At 39.6% G+C, this 15,977-nt stretch overlaps 1 protein-coding gene across 1 annotated transcript in view; it reads right to left on the bottom strand.

The window, feature by feature from the left end:
* Nucleotides 1-10,721, bottom strand: part of STK32B (serine/threonine kinase 32B) — a 136,610-nt gene extending 125,889 nt beyond the window's left edge. The window contains exons 1-2 of the mRNA XM_078148862.1: nucleotides 10,678-10,721; nucleotides 4,023-4,196 (exon numbers count right to left, since the gene is read on the bottom strand). Coding sequence (XP_078004988.1) covers nucleotides 4,023-4,196; nucleotides 10,678-10,721 — 218 coding nt within the window. The remainder of the gene's footprint in view (nucleotides 1-4,022; nucleotides 4,197-10,677) is intronic.
* Between the last annotated feature and the right edge of the window lie 5,256 nt (nucleotides 10,722-15,977).

The following is a 15,977-nucleotide window of genomic DNA, read 5'->3' as shown; positions in this document are numbered from 1 at the left end:
GTAGCAAGTCTTTCTGATAAAAGTCTCACTTCTATAATGTATAGGGAACTGTTTCAAATTTATAAAAAAACAATTTCTGATTGATAAAGGACTTGCCTTGAAAGTGTGTTGTAGTAGAAAGACCTCTGGACACAGAGTCAAGAGCACTGGATTGGTATCCTGGTTCTGACACTTCTTAACTGTATGCTGTGCAGCTTCAGGCTGTCTGAATGTGCCATTGAACCATAAGGAGCATGATTCCCAAGATTTAAAATGGGAAACACAATATACTACCTGCCCTATAGCATGACTGTGAGGAAAGAGCTTTGTAAACTTCAAAGTGTTAGGGTCATGGGAGTTTTTATTGGGGAGTAGTGCCAGGACAGGTAACCTGTAGTTCAGGTTAGTGTCTAACTCGCTGACCTCCAAGGTCTTTCCAGCTTTAAGATTAATGATTCTAACACAAATGAAGAGTAGAAAAAAAAATCTATAGAAATAAGGGATCCTCCATGACAAGAGATTAAAGGGATATAGGACAAGGCTAAACAGCTTAGATGCAATAGGCTCCTCTGAATGTCTTGACCTGGGTTCAAATTCTGCTTCTGATACCCATGCACCTCTGGGCAAGTAACTTAACTTGCCTAAGTCTCAATTTCCTTGTATTTAACCATGAGAGAGTTGGACTAAGTAACCTCTGTGGTCCCTTTTAGTTCTACAGCTATGATCCTATGATTTGTGAAAGCCCCTTGCAAGGAAATCATTTTACAAGTATTCTATACAAGGGACCCTATCCACTTTTAAAATGTACAGACAATTAGATACCTAAATTTCTCCCTGAGATTTTTTTCTCAGATGAAAACCAGAGCTTCAGGGCAAATGGCACATGTGTTAAATAGAAAGACTCTTAAGAAATGCCTTGAAATATTTGTTGAAAACTGGAGAAAAAATATCACAGTGGCAGAGCTATCATCTTCTACAATCTTTCTTTGGCCTTAAGGTATTCATAGCCACTGCTTTCCAAGCAATTTAGAATTTCCTCTCCAAATCTACTTTGGTATGAATTTGATGATGTAGCTGTTATAAACGGGCACTCCCAGAGCAGGGGAAATCACAGATGATAGATCTGAATCTGGTCAGGATGATCAAGGGAGGCAGTGTAGGGTAATACAAAGCACGCTGGACTTGGAATTAGGGGATTCAGGAACAATGACAAGAATAACATCAGTAATATGAGGTATCTCAGGGTGACTGGTAGAAAGTAGAGGGGTTTTGCCAGAAGAAGAGGAAGCATCTTTTCCCTTTTGACATAATAGAAAGTCCCCTGCTAGAGTCAGCTAGGTGATTACAGAGGACAAAGCATTGGCTCTGGAGTTAGGAGGACCTGAGTTCAAACATGACCCAGACACTTCTCAGTTGTATAACCTTGGACAGTGACATGACCTCTGTTTACCTCAATTTTATCATCTGTAAAATGGGGATAACAATAGCACCTACTTCCCAGGGTTGTTATGGAGATCATATGAGATAATATTTGTAAGGCCCTTTTCAAACTTAAAAGCATTATATACAAATATAAGCTACTATTATTCATTATTAAAGTTGTTTTATATAATTTATATCAATGTAATTAATATAAAATGTCACCTCAGGGGCTGATTTTGTTTTTGTCTCTTGGATTTCTGATATTAAGCATAGTGTTTTGTACAAAGTTAGTCTTACTTAGTATTTGAATGGGATTTTATTGTTGGATATACATTTATTTAGCAATTCAGAGATTACAAAATGCCTCTAGAAATGGTTATCTTGTTTAATGCCCTCAGTACCTCTCTGACATGGGCAGCAAGCATCATTACTTCCTTTTTATAGAAGAGAAAACTGAACCTCCCAGAAGCTAAAAGACTTCCCTAAAACCACTCTCAGATCTGCTAGCTGACTCCAGGACCAGTGTCCTTTATATTAAGACAGGATCGACCTCCAAGGAATCTATCTGTGCTAAGCTGTCAGGGAAGGAAGCTATGGGTGGAGAACCAAGTTACTAATGCACACTAAAATAGGAAGGTAAGTGATCAGAAAACCAGGTGTAAGCCTAAGGGATAAATAGGAGGTAGGTGAGGCAGTAGGGGCTGGAATTGGCTTAAATTGACAGCTGGGGAATCATCTGGTGTGGAAACTCCCCCCACCAACATAGTTTAGCAATTCATCAGGAATTCTCTCTACAACAGAGTTGACAAGTTGTCACCTAGGTTTGCATGTAGTCCATTAGAGAGGTACTTACTGCTTCCTAGAAGAGCACAGTCTACATCTGGATAGCCCTAATTTGGGGAAAGTTTGTGGTTTTTTTCCCCTAAATCAAACATAAGCTTCCCTTTTGCAGCTTTCACCCCATGATTGCTGTTTCTGCCCTCTGAGGCCAAGCAGAACAAGTCTATCCCTCTTCCATAAGACTGCCTTTCAGATGCTTGAAGATAGCTTTCATATCTTCCCTCAACCTACACTTGTCTAGGATAGCCTTCCCTGGCAACATGAACCAATCCTTACATCAGATAAGCTCAGGGCCCTTCATCATCCCTTTATCACCCTTCTCTCAACATGTTCCAGCTTCTCAATGCCTTTCCTAAAACTGTGGAACCAAGGCATCTCCCATCATTAGAGTTCTTCAAGCCCAGGGTGGTTGACCACTTAGAGATGTTATAGAAAGGATTCATGTGTTACATGAAATTTTTTTTCTGATCTTGGAAATATATGATTCTGTTCATTGTTCACTGAATCTTTTAACCATTGACAACTAAAACCAGCCTATTTAAATAAATAAACATGGTGATTCTTCCCATTCACAATGAACGGCCATGCACCAGGACGTCAGAGGTCATCTTGTCCAACTTGTATTCAAACGTCAATCCCTACTATATCATCTCAGAAAAATGGGTTTACTGAGGATATATAGCTCACTTTAGGGTAGCCTATCATTGCTGGGGAGTTTCTCTTTACAATGAGCCAAAATCTGTCTCACTGTAGCCCCTACCCAAAGTTCTTAGTTCTGCTATCTGGGGTCAAGTTAAACATAGCTAATCCTTTTACCTTTCAAATTTCAAAACAAATAGGCAGTGCAGTAGATAGAATGCTGGACCTGGAGTCAGGAAGACTCCTCTTTCAGAGTTCAAATCTAACCTTAGACACTAGCTGTGTCACCCTTGGCAAGTCACTTAACCCTGTTTGCCTTATTTTCCTCATCTGTAAAATCAGCTGGAGAGGGAAATGGAAAACCTCTCTAGTATCTTTGCCAAGAAAACTCCAAAATGGAGTCAAAAAGAGTCAGACACAAATGAGAACAACTGAACATGAGCAAGTATTGTCACTAAGTCCTTTACATTAAAAATATCTAATCAAAGAGACTAGAGAGTATAGTGGAGTGGGTAGACTGCTGGACTTCAAGACAGGGAGACTATGGTTCAAATTTCTCCTCTGACGTGTACTAGTTGGGACACTTTTAACATCCTAAAGTCTCAACTTCTTCATCTGTATAATGAGGAAGGGTGGCCTGGGTAGCATCTGAGGTCCCTTCTACCTCTAACTCTCTAATCCTATGATTTGGCTTCAGATCTTGGCTTTTCAATTGATTTGGAGAGTAAGTTGCCCTCTCTGGCCTTTGGTTTCCTTCTCTATAGAACGGTGTGGTTGGACTGGATGATCTCTAAGGTCCCATCCAATCCTAACTCCATTTATTTTATAATTTTATGAAGGCAGGAAAGCATTATGGGAGCACAGGACATGTTGGAACTTGGATCTTAGATCTAATCAAATAACATTCCCAAGAATAAAAAAGTCACCATGAAGCAATCATCAATTTTTAACTTTCATATCACAGAGGGAAAAAGCTTTTCATTCCTTAGCTAGTGAATAGCATAAGAGCCTAATGCCCATTCTACCTCAGTATAGAAGATTTTTCTCATCCCTTCCACAAAACACCTAGAAACAGGAAAGAAAGCTCATCTTATTGCAGTGACCTCTTCCGCTCATTCCCAAATTAGCCACACTTGGCTTACCTGTGGATTATATGGTATCTCTGCAGGTAGTCAAGGGAAAGGGCCAGCTCACAGATATAGAGTTTCACAGTTCCTTCACTGAAATGCACGTTTTGTTGTAGGTGGTAACGGAGATCCCCTCCCAGAAGCAAATCGACCACCATGAACATGTCTTCTTCGTCTTGAAAGGAATACCTGCAACCAAAGAATCCTAAAATGTTAGCGGTAGAGAGGACTTCCAACATTTAGTTCAACCCAACTGAAACCCAGGGCAGGGAAGCCCACACAGAGGGAAGGGAAAAGGAGAAGAGAGCAAAAGAAAGGAAGGGAAAACAATACTTATTAAGCACCTACTATGTGTCAGACTCTGTACTAAGTGTTTTACAAGTATCTCATTTGATCTACACAACAACCCTGCATGGTAGGTACTATTATTATCCCCATTTTACAGTTGAGGCAGAAAGAAGTTAAGTGACTTGCCCAGGGTCACACAGTTAGTAAGAGTCAGAGGTCAGATTTGAAATCAGATCTTCCTGATTCCAGGCCCAGAGCTTTATCCACTGTGCCACCTAGCTAACTCTAGCAGATATTTTTCTACTCAGCCAAGAGGGAAAATATGCTTCCTCTTCTACAACTGCTTTCTGCCAGTCACCCCATCTAGCACATGTGAGACCAAGATTCAATTCAATCAAGATTCAATTCAATTCAATTCAAATTAATTCAATTCAACAGACATTAAGTACTAATTACATGCAGGTAACCACACCATACATTGGGGATGCAATGATTAAGAAAAATAAATATGTAGCATCTGCCCTGGAGGAGTTTAAATCTTAGTAGAAAAGTTGCTGTGATATGGCAGAATTAACACTGGTTTAGATCCAAGAGGTCTGGGCTTGATTCTGGCTCTGTCATTTACTCGAGGAATAATCTTGGGCAAATATTTTCAGCTCCTTCAGTTTCATTTTCTGGAAAATGGGGATGATGATACTTGTAGGACCTGCACTACAGGGTAGCTCTGAGGATTGAAAAAGAAGTTATAGAAAACTCTTTAAGCTTGCAAATGTGTTCTATGAGTGTCAGCCATTACTACTATCAGGGGGGGTTAGGAGGCATGCAAACAAACATAATGTGAAGTCCAGTTTAATAAGTACAAGCAAAGGGCTCCAAAGAGAGTGTTGTAAGAAAATTCAGGGAGGTAGAAACAGCAGTATGGTAAACTGAGAAGAGTTTTGGATTTGAAGTCGGACTATTTTAGTTCAAGTCCTGGTTTTGCCATTTACTACTTATGTGACCTTAGACCAGTCAGTTTCTTTATCTATAGGAGTAAGGAGTGTGGATTATAAGAATACTAAGGTCCCTTCCAGCTCTAAGTCTAAAATTCTATTGAGGCATCAAGAAAGTCTTTTTTTTTCCTTTAATAACATTTTATTTTTTCCCAATTACGTGTAAAAACAATTTTTAGTGTTCATTTTTTTTTCTGTTTTGAGTTCCAAATTCTCTTCCTTCTTCCCACCCCCTCCCTGAAATGGTAGGCAATTTGACATGGGTTATACATGTGCAATCATGCAAAACATATTACCATATTAGTCATGCTGTGAAAGAAGACACAAACAACACAACCACTAAAAATAAACACACAAAAAATAAAGTGAGAAAGAGTATGCTTTGATCTGCATTCAGACTCTATCAGCTCTTTCTCTAGAGGTGGATAGTATTTTTCATCATGAGTCAAGGAAGTCTTTATGGAGGACATAGCACCAGAGGGGACCCTTGAAAGAAAGTTTTGACAAATGAAGAAAGTGATGAGCTGGCCTGAGCAAATGCAGAGGGGCAGGTAGAATGACACAAGGGAAAAGCAACTGATCCAATTGGATTGGAATATGGAGTGTGCAAAGGGAATTTGACAGAAATATTAATGTAAAGATAAATTGGAGGCAGACTGGGAATGGCTTTGAATATGAAGTTGCAATGTCTGTATTTTGTCCTAATGTTAATGAGGAACAACTGGAAGGTTTTGAGTAAGAAAGAAATGCTCCCTGGCCTGCACGTTATGAAGATTGTTTTGATGTATGGGTAAAGGATGGATTGGAACAAGGGAGATTGGAGATGGGGATAGTGATTAGGATGCTGTTACAATAGTCCAGGCAGGGTACAATGACATCCTGATCTATGATGGTAGAACTATGACTGGAGAGAAAGATGTACATTAGATTGCTGGTACGGAGGTCGATTTGACAGTATGTGGAAACAAATTGGATGTAGGAGCCAAAGCAGCCAGGAAATCAAAGAAAACTTTGAAATTTTGAATTGGGATGACTGAGAGAATGGTAATGCTTTCATTAGAAATAAAGAAACTTAAAAGAGGCGCAGGTTTGGAAAGATGATGAGTTCATTTTTTGACAGTGTTAAGTTTAAGGTACCAGGTGAAGATTTCTAGTAGACAGTGGGAGATGCTCTGCTTCTGTTTGTGTTCTTTATATATCCCCATTTTACAGGTGAAGACACTGATCCTGAAAGAGGTTAATTGATTTACCCAGGGTCACACAGCTTGTGTCTGAAGCAGGGTCTGAACTCAGATCTTCCTGACTTCAAGTCCAACACTCAGCCACTATATTTGAATGAAGTATAGGATGAAGCCTCTGAAGGATGCCCACACTTACAGGGTAGAAGGATGACAATGAACAAGCAATGGAAATTGAGGGAAAAAAGCAATTGGACAGATAGGAGTACCCGGAGAGGAGCATCATAGGAATACAGAGAACATACACAGGATGGAGTGGTAATCAACGGAGTTAAATGATGCAAGGAAGTCAAGAAGCATGAAGACCAAGCAAATGTCAGTGGATTTTGCAATTAAGAAGCTATTTATGGAAATAGGCTCTCCTGGCTGCCTTTCTCATTGCCCCAGCAAGATGAACGAACAACAGTTGAGCATGCCAAGAGCAGCACTTTACACCTAGGTCTTGATTGGTGTGAATAATGAATCCCATGAAGTAGGCAGGGGTATTTGAATGTACATTATTTAAAGTTATAATTATGAAAAATGTGTAATTGGTCCCAGCCTAATGGACACATGCTGGGTAAATCAAATACAATGACCACTCCACAGAATTCATTATTCGCTGTAATAGAGATTTAACTGTAATTGCTCCCATTCTACCTCGATATCAGAATCCAGTGTTGACATTTCTAGGGAGATGTGGGTCTCCTTCTGGGTTGCTTGTCCTCTGCATAACAGAGAGTATCCACAAGAACTATGGACATAGGAAGGAGGCAATGAATTGAATTTCTCGGCCCCAGAAGATGATGCTGGAGGAGAGAATTAACTGTCCTCACAGATCTCCAGAAATGAGCAGCTCCAAGACACCTGCTGCAGAAGGAGGAAGAACTTGCCAGATTACATGAAGGAAACAAGAGCCCGAGACAATACCTGAATTTGACTTTAGCGAAATGTCTTGAAGAGACAAGAAATTGCTGATGCAAAATAGACCCATGTAAGTCTAAAGATGTATTAAAAGTGGGAAGAGAAAATGAGAGAAGAGAAGGTATTCTACTATACAGCACCGCCCCCCATCCTAAGAATGTCAGGAGGAATGAGTTGCTTGTTAGAGGCAACCAGGTTTACCTGTGAACTCAGAGGTCCTGAAAATTCTTGGACTAAGAGACCTTTACATCACCAATGACACTATCTATGCCCACTAAGCCGAGTATCTCTGTTCTTCAAGACTAAGAAGGGTGTATTCCCAAAGCTTCCTGGTGAAGAGACCAACTTTGAATACTCCAAAGGCCTACCTGTTTCTTAAGACAGTGGCCAGGTAACATCCTTGTATCACCTAGCGAGCCACCAGGAAGAGGATTGTCCTTTCTCTGTAATATATCTACCATGTTCCTTGAAACCAGGTGTTTTTTAGGTATTTTTTGTTTTACAAATCAGGCCTCATCTTTGTCCCATATCTTTCTCCCCTTTCACCTCACCTGGATTTATCTTAATATCTCACCCGACAAAAAAGATGTGGCCTTTTCCAAGTCCTCAAGCCCCCACTGTCACGTAAAAACCCAACCCTTCCAAAAGGAACAAGCCTTTGTACAGTGATATAAAGGAGATGAAAAGTTTATTTTTTTGTATTCCTAAGCAATCCATCCTCCAACGAAGAGCATTGCCATAAACCGACTGCGTATTTAAAAGACGCTTCCTGCATTGGACCCTCACACTTTTGGACTAGAAATTATCCCAAAAAGCTCTTTGCCACCTGCCATTTTAAAAACTGAATGATCTCCCCACTCTCACCCCAAGAAAATCTCTAGGGTATTCCTTTTTCACACCCACACTGAAGTATATCTCTCACTCTTTCACATATCCCATGGTTTATTTAAATAGACACTTACTTTAGACACAGAACTAGAAAAGTGACTTTTGAATTTTGAAAATATATTTTCTTCCTGGGTGTCTAAGGTTGAAATGTAAGTATGCAGCTCCAATTACCACACGTCAAAGAAGTCAGTAAAGTAGCAAGAATGGAAGTTAGATTGCAGAGTGTTGAAAAGTGAGGAAATGGATGCAAGTACAAGTGATGTTAGTATTTTTTTCAATGAAAATGGAACAGACAGAAACTGTGGATTAGACCCAAGGGTGAGGAACCTGTGGCCTTGAGGCCACATGCAGCCCCCTAGGTCCTCAAGTGTGGCTCTTTGATTCAATCCAAACCAGTTCTCCACCCCGGACCAGATATTTTCCCAAATGAGAAGAGGAGATAGTTATCCCATTCACATTGCGACTTTCCCCATCACTGTTTTGATACATCACAGGGTGGCATCAGAAATTAAATGGGAATTTGGGGGAAGTTTTACAGAAGCCACAGATGACATGCAAAAATCAGTAGGTGACACAGAAAAAGTTTAGAAACTCAAAAATGCATAAAGTGTATTATGGTATTATATGATGTCAACATATTTTATCTTTTAACCCATGATACTTCAGTTTTCTTCTCTGGTATGAAAGGAGGGTCAAAAAATTTTACACAGATTTTGCTGATTACAGGGGCACTATCCTGTGATGTGGAAGAGATAACTATAGACAGAATGATTTGAATACCTAAGTACAACCTTTGCCATAAAAAGATTTTTTATCAATCCCTACTTCTAATACTCTTATCTGACATAACTTGTGATAGGTCTACTTAATCTTGGCTACAGGGACCCTTCCCACATTTGGCCTCTAGAAAAGGAAGGAAATAAGAACACCTACTATATGCCAGGCATTGTGCCAAATACTTTATTATTTTTTTTACAAAAATTGTCTCATCTGATCCTCATAATAACTCTGTGAAGGAGGAGCTTTTTTACATTTCACAGTTGAGGAAATGGAGGCCGAGGATAAGTGACTAGCCCAGGGTAATGTAGCTAGTAAGTGTCTGAGGCCAGATTTGAATGCAGGTCTTCTGGACTCCAGGCCCAACACTCTATCCGTTGCAACAGTAGCTGCTTCTGGTCTGTACGGGGCCATTTTCCTGAGCTTCAGTTATATACATGATTTCATTCCTTAGAAATAGACCAAGATTGAGACCCAAGGGTGGTAGTAAAGAAAAGCATATGTCTACTGTTACCCTTTTGTTTGAGGGAATAGTCCACTGGTAGCTTGTATGCTATCCATAAAACCTGTAGTTAATTTAGAAGTGGATGCAATCGTATTTATGTTCCTTAAATTCATAACATGCACAGGGGGTAACAATATTACAGGGCAATATATCTAAGGGTCGAGAGGGTCAAGAGAGCAGCAGCACAAATACTTCCTTAAGGCCAAGTAGCACATATCAACCAGATAGGAGCTATTCCTTCTCAGAATTCTTATACCACTTGGTTTATATGCCTTTATTATGGTCTATTTTGAATTCTAGTTGTTATTTTCTCTTCCTCTATTAATTACCTGCTATGTGCCAGTCCAAGAAGGGAAAAGAAATGAGGAAGACTTAAATTCAAAAAGTTCTTTGAGTCATTTCCTTATCGCCATCCAGGGCTGGTACACAGCACGTAATTAATAAACATTTATTGAATTAAATTGAAAGTGAGTCTGGATCAAAAGTCCAAAGTTAGGAAGAGGATATTCTAGCATACTCAATATGAAAAAAGCTCTACTATTTGTAATAGCATGTGACTTGATAAACATTATCAGACTAAAGAGAAACCACAGCACAAAGGAATAATAGACTCAATGTAATTTTTTCACTAGATAGTCTACTAGGCACTATTGAAACTTGACAATAACTGTGATTTGATAAACTCCAAACTCACAGAAAAGCTATTCAAGTGATTTCATTCAGACATCAATGAGAGCATTTTGGAAGACCATCATTGTTTTAGAGGGGAACTTGGGGACTGGGTAAATTCAGACAGAAAAAATTGCAATCCAAAAAGACAGTGTTCTCAATAATTCAGGTTGTGCCCCTAGCCCTATTTCAGAAGCATATTCTACTCTGAGACAGAACACCTGATTCTCATGAAGACAAAATATTATTGTCTGAAACAGAAAATGACCTTTAATTTACTTTTTTTTATAAGTATGGCATTCACAATGACTTTGTTCAGTTGTCCCTCCGGTTCCATCTCCAGACTGAAATTGTAATGACATTTTCATAATAACCACACTCATTTCCCATAGAAATGACTGATATTTCACAATCCAAACAGAGTCTCTCTGGCAGCAGCCTTTTCCGAAATCATAGTGCGACAATTAGTCAGTCCACTGACTCTCCTTGCAAGATCAAGAAGAGGGATGAGTGATGCAGGAGCAAAATTCTGGCTCAGGCAGCAATCAGTTCTAGTAATTGGCAGCAGTGAGGGCACACTTACAGGACATCTGAAAGCTGGTCTATAAGCTGCCCCTATTGAATACCCACTCCGGAGAGTAGACTAGAGTGGATGCCATGAGGGGTTACTGCATAAAGAAAATCAGAACATAAGAAGAGATCGCATTTCTCAGCCTGAAGACCTCACCTGCTGCTTCATCATGGCCTGGAAGTGAGCCTGGGCTCTCAAAGGCTAGGCCTGCCAAGTCTTGTGGAAAGTCTTACCAAGCTAGAAAGGCTTCAACAAAATGATCGATAAATATTTATTAAGCAGGCACTGTGCTAAGCTCTGGGGATACAAAAGAAGACAAAAGATAGTTCTTTCCCTCACGGTGCTGATGATCTGATGTCTTCAAGTCTGGGCCCCAGTGTGTTGTCTTTTCTTAAATGAGGAGAGACTCATCATCAGAAATCTGGCCAGCTATGACAATGGCTTTTCTTTTTTTAGCTTAGCACCTTATAAAGTCCATGGAGGATCATATCTGCAGGCAAGGGGCCTGGGAGTAAAATGAGTGCAGCAATGAAATCATAGACCTTTGAAAGGATCTAAGTATAATCCAAGAGGAAAGAAAAGCTTCATTTGAATTAGATGCAAAGTGAAATAAGCTGAAGCAAAAAAAAAAAAAAGTTACCAAATATACACAATGACTACAACAATGTAAATGGAAAGAACAGCACTGGAATTCTAAACGAAGTGCTATAGAACTTAAATTAAAAAATCATCTGGGCCTTGAAGAAGAAATATCAGTGTAGGATTATATCTCTAGAACGTGAAGGGACCCCAGAAACCACATGGTCTGACTTTTCACTTTATAAATGAGGAAACCAAGGCCCGGGGAAATAAATTGATTTGCCCAAGGTCATACAGGTTGTACAAGTCAGAGCTGTATTTTGAACCCAGGTCCTTTGACTCCAGAGCCGATGCTCTTTGCAATGCACTATGCTTCCCTCTTGTATGCGTGAGGCAAAGGGTGGGTGGGAGGGGGGACTGTGGATGTGGAATACTACACACAGTTTTGGATGTGACTGACACATTGGTTAGTTTTGCTGAATTGTTTTATTTTCGTCTTTCTTTTTTTGTTCTTTGTCTTAAGGAATGGCTTCCTGAGCAGGAGAGAAGGAAGGGATAGATTGGGAAATGGAGGTGATATCTAAATGAAATATATCAATAAAATTTTCAAGAAGAAAGTTTATAGGTATTTTTACTCATACGCATTTCTCTAATGTACATATATGTACACATTTACATTTGGCTAAGAATCTATGTGTACATATATTATATATGTTATATATTATATGTGTGTATTTACATACACATCTTTTTCTAAGCATGCCAAGGTTTACAAAGCACTTTGCAAACCTATGAGGTAGATAAAAGTATTCATTTCTCTGTTTTACATATGACTAAATTAATTCAATTCAACAAAGAAATGCAAGGGCTAAAACTGGCAATGTTTTGTAATATGTCTTCCAGCTAGTAGGAGTCAAACGCAGCATCTGAGCCCATATGTTCAAGTTCAGCCCCCTTTTCACTGTACCATGCTACACCTAAGGGGGGTTATAAGCATTATTATTCCCATTATCAGAGGAAGAAACGTGGATCCAGAGGGGCAAAATTACTAGCCAGTATCTTGGAAGTAGCATGGTCCTTATGCCCTAGGATTTTACAGTTTAATAGGAAGAAAATATTGATCAAAGCATATTTAAACATGTATGGTTTTGAGTCATTTTAGTCATGTCTGACTCTCCATGACCCCATTTGGGGTTTTCTTGGCAAAGATGCTGGAATGGTTTGCCATTTCCCTCTTCAGATCGTTTTATAGATGAAGAAACTGAGGTAAACAGGGGTAAGTGACTTGCTCAGAGTCACACAGTTAGTAAGCATCTGAGGCCAAATTTGAACTCAGGTCCTTCTGACTCTAGGGCCAGTATTCTATCCACTGTACCACCTAGCTGCCATTAAACATGTATAATATGAATTTATAAGTAGCTAGTTAACTGAAGATATTTAGCCCAGGGAGGAAGCTATAAGAAAAGAAAGTATCTTTAGTTATCCCCTAGGATAAATTATATTGGGGTGAATTAATCTAGTTGAGGGTGGAGAGTGTTGGCAACACTGTAATCGTTTATATTTCTTGTGCCTCTTGGTTGGGAAGAGGGGTGATTTGCTACAGGTCACAAAGCGATTAAGTGACAGAAGATGTGGGTATCCAAGCTCCACCTGTCAGGCCAATGTTCTTCTCACTTAACCATGATAGAAAATAATGGAAGGTAAAAGCCTTGGGACCAAAGGGCAGGGTCACCTCTACTGATTCCCAAAGGAAGATTTGCTGCCCCATGAAGCACATTGAGTCCAGAGAGGCCTAAATCCCAGGACTGGATGCTTCCCAGCAGCTGGTGTGCATCACAGTATTCACTGGTAATTGACTCGCTGGGCTTAGAAAGAGCTACTGCATTCAGGGGACTGAGAAAGGTGAATAAAATGCTTACAAATCTGGCCTTTCTCTGAAAGTCTAATTTAGGGTGACTTTTCCTTTCCTCACTTCAGACCATCACTAGAGGACAAATGATATATCCTTCTCTCTACTAACATGAGAGTTCCTGACTCTCTCACTTGTTTGGAACTTTGGACCTAATGTCTTGTGTTAGAGTGAATTATTTTATACGGACATTCCTTATCTTCCCAACCACACTATAAGGTTTTAGAAGGCAGAAAACATTTTCTATTTAGTATTTAACTCAACTTAGCAAACATTTGTTAAGGCCCCAATATATTAAGAACCTAAGGTTTGCTAGGTAGATTTCTCCCAGCCTTGTGATAAATGAACAACAGCTATATCCTCTTTTTTTACAGATGAGAAAAATGAGTTTCACTGAAGTCAATTGACTTAAGCACAGCCATACAATTAGTTTTCGTTGCCAGATTCAAGTCTAGGTCTCCTGATGCCAGGTCCAGCAGCCTGTCTACTATACCATACAACTTATAATTACTATTAAAACTATGGATAGTAGTCATCTTTAATTATTATTTCCAACTTTAGTGAATCTGTTGCCTCATTTCTGTGGATATTCCTTTCACCATTGCAATTCACAGACTACCTGTACCTTGTCACCTTGCACAACTCTTGCTAATGTCTTTCCATAAATCCTCCACAAAGGCACTATCCCAATTACTGAATGCCTTCATCTGGGTCTTTTAACATTTTGTGGACATCAGTGCAAAATTTATGCTGTTTTTATTCCCCATTTTTAGTCAGTTAATCGTTCAACAAATATCGATTATGTGCTACTTTGGGCTAAGTGCTGGGGTTATAAAGGAAGGAAAAAAACAGAGTAGTTGCCCTCAAGGAGCTCACAGCCTAATGGGAGAGACAACATGCAAATAGCTATGTTGTTGGTGTTCAGTCATTTTTCAGTTGTGTCTGACTCTTCGTGACCCCATTTGAGGTTTTCTTGGCAAAGATACTGGCGTGGTTTGCCATTTCCTTCTCCAGCTTATTTTACAGATGAGAAAACTAAGGTAAATAGAGTTAAGTGACTTGCCCGGGGTCACACAGCTAGTAAGTGTCTGAGGCCAGAATTGAACTCTGGAGGACGTTTTTCTGATTCCAGGGCCAGCACTCTATCCGCTGCACCACCTAGCTGTCCAAACAAACTATAAGTAGGATAAATTTGGGGTGCTGTCAGAGGGAAAGCACTGGGATTATAGAAGACTATGAAAAGACTTCTTACCAAAGTAGGCCTTGAGCAAGCTGGCTCCAAGGAAGTGGTGATTAGGAAGAAGGGATGTCCAGGCATAAGGGACAGTCATTGAAAATGCCCAGAGTAGGGAAGGGAATTGTCATGTACAAGTTGGAGCAAGGAGGCCCATATTACTGGATCACAAAGTACATGGGGGAGTCATCCTCCTTCCAATTTAATTGATAATGTTGGTGATATGCCACAGCCCAGTTATGCCTGTAGCATAGCTCAATGGAAAGAACCATTCAAAGCCAGGGCTTTAGAATCAGTGGAGCTGACTCTGCCTTTTACCATGCAGATGACCCCAGGGCAAGACACTTCATCTCCCTAGGACTCAGTTTCCTCATTTCTAAAATGAGGGAGCTGGTCTACATCCTCTGACCAGAAAATTGACAAAGTTGACAAAAAATGGATATACTCAGTGTTGGAGAGGCTACAGGCAAACAAGCACACAAACACTGATACGGCTGTGAATTTATCCAATCATTCCAGAAAACAATTTGGAACTGTTCTGGAACAGTCACTTAACTATTTGCCTCAGAGGACCCAGGATTGACTAGTACCTAAGGAGATCAAAGACAAAAGTAAAGATGTCGTAACATATGCCAAGATATTCTTAGCAGTATTGTAGAAAAAAAGAAGGCAAAAACAAAAAGTCCATCATTTGGGGAATGGATGGACAAAATCTGAGCATGTGAATATACTGGAAATAACATTACACTATAAGAAACAATAACATAAGAAATTCAGAGAAATACAGAAATGCTTGCAGGAACTGATGCAAAGCAAAGTAAGAAGAATCAGGATAACTATATACACAAGGACTACAATGATGTACACGAAAAGAAGAATGAAACTCAGCTGAAGGCGTTGTAATTTGTATGACCAATTGTGGCCTCAGAAATCAGCTAAAGAATTGTACCACCTATATTTCATTGAAGAAGTGGGGGACTACAGGTGTAGAATATGACATATACTGTCAGAAACAGTTGCTGTCTTGATTGGTTTTACTTGTTATGAAGGAAGGCTCACTAAAGGGATGAAAGGAGGGAAAAGGAGTTGTACATCTACAAATGACCAGTGTAAAACCAAAGAAAAAAATCAATATAATTTTTTTAATGAGAGGGTTGTATTAGATGATAACTTCTAAGGTATCTTCCATATCTAAATCTGTCTTCTAGCTCAAAATTTATGAGCCATGCATTTTTTTATTGCTTTTGGGGACATTTGCAATTCTGATTCTTCTGAGATTGTATCATTCCATGGTAAATAGCATTTATTATTGCTAAAAGAATATTGGTGGGATTTGTAATGGGCCTTACTGACAGGGAACAGCTTGGGACCACTCAAATACTCTGGGCCAAGGTCATGGTCCATCTGCATTGCTTGG

Source organism: Phascolarctos cinereus, unplaced genomic scaffold (genome assembly GCF_003287225.1).
Source record: "Phascolarctos cinereus isolate Bilbo 61053 unplaced genomic scaffold, phaCin_HiC Scaffold_9;HRSCAF=440, whole genome shotgun sequence".
Lineage (NCBI taxonomy): Eukaryota > Metazoa > Chordata > Mammalia > Diprotodontia > Phascolarctidae > Phascolarctos > Phascolarctos cinereus.
The sequence above is the reverse complement of the archived record's forward strand: the minus strand, read 5'-3'. Positions and strand labels throughout refer to the sequence as shown.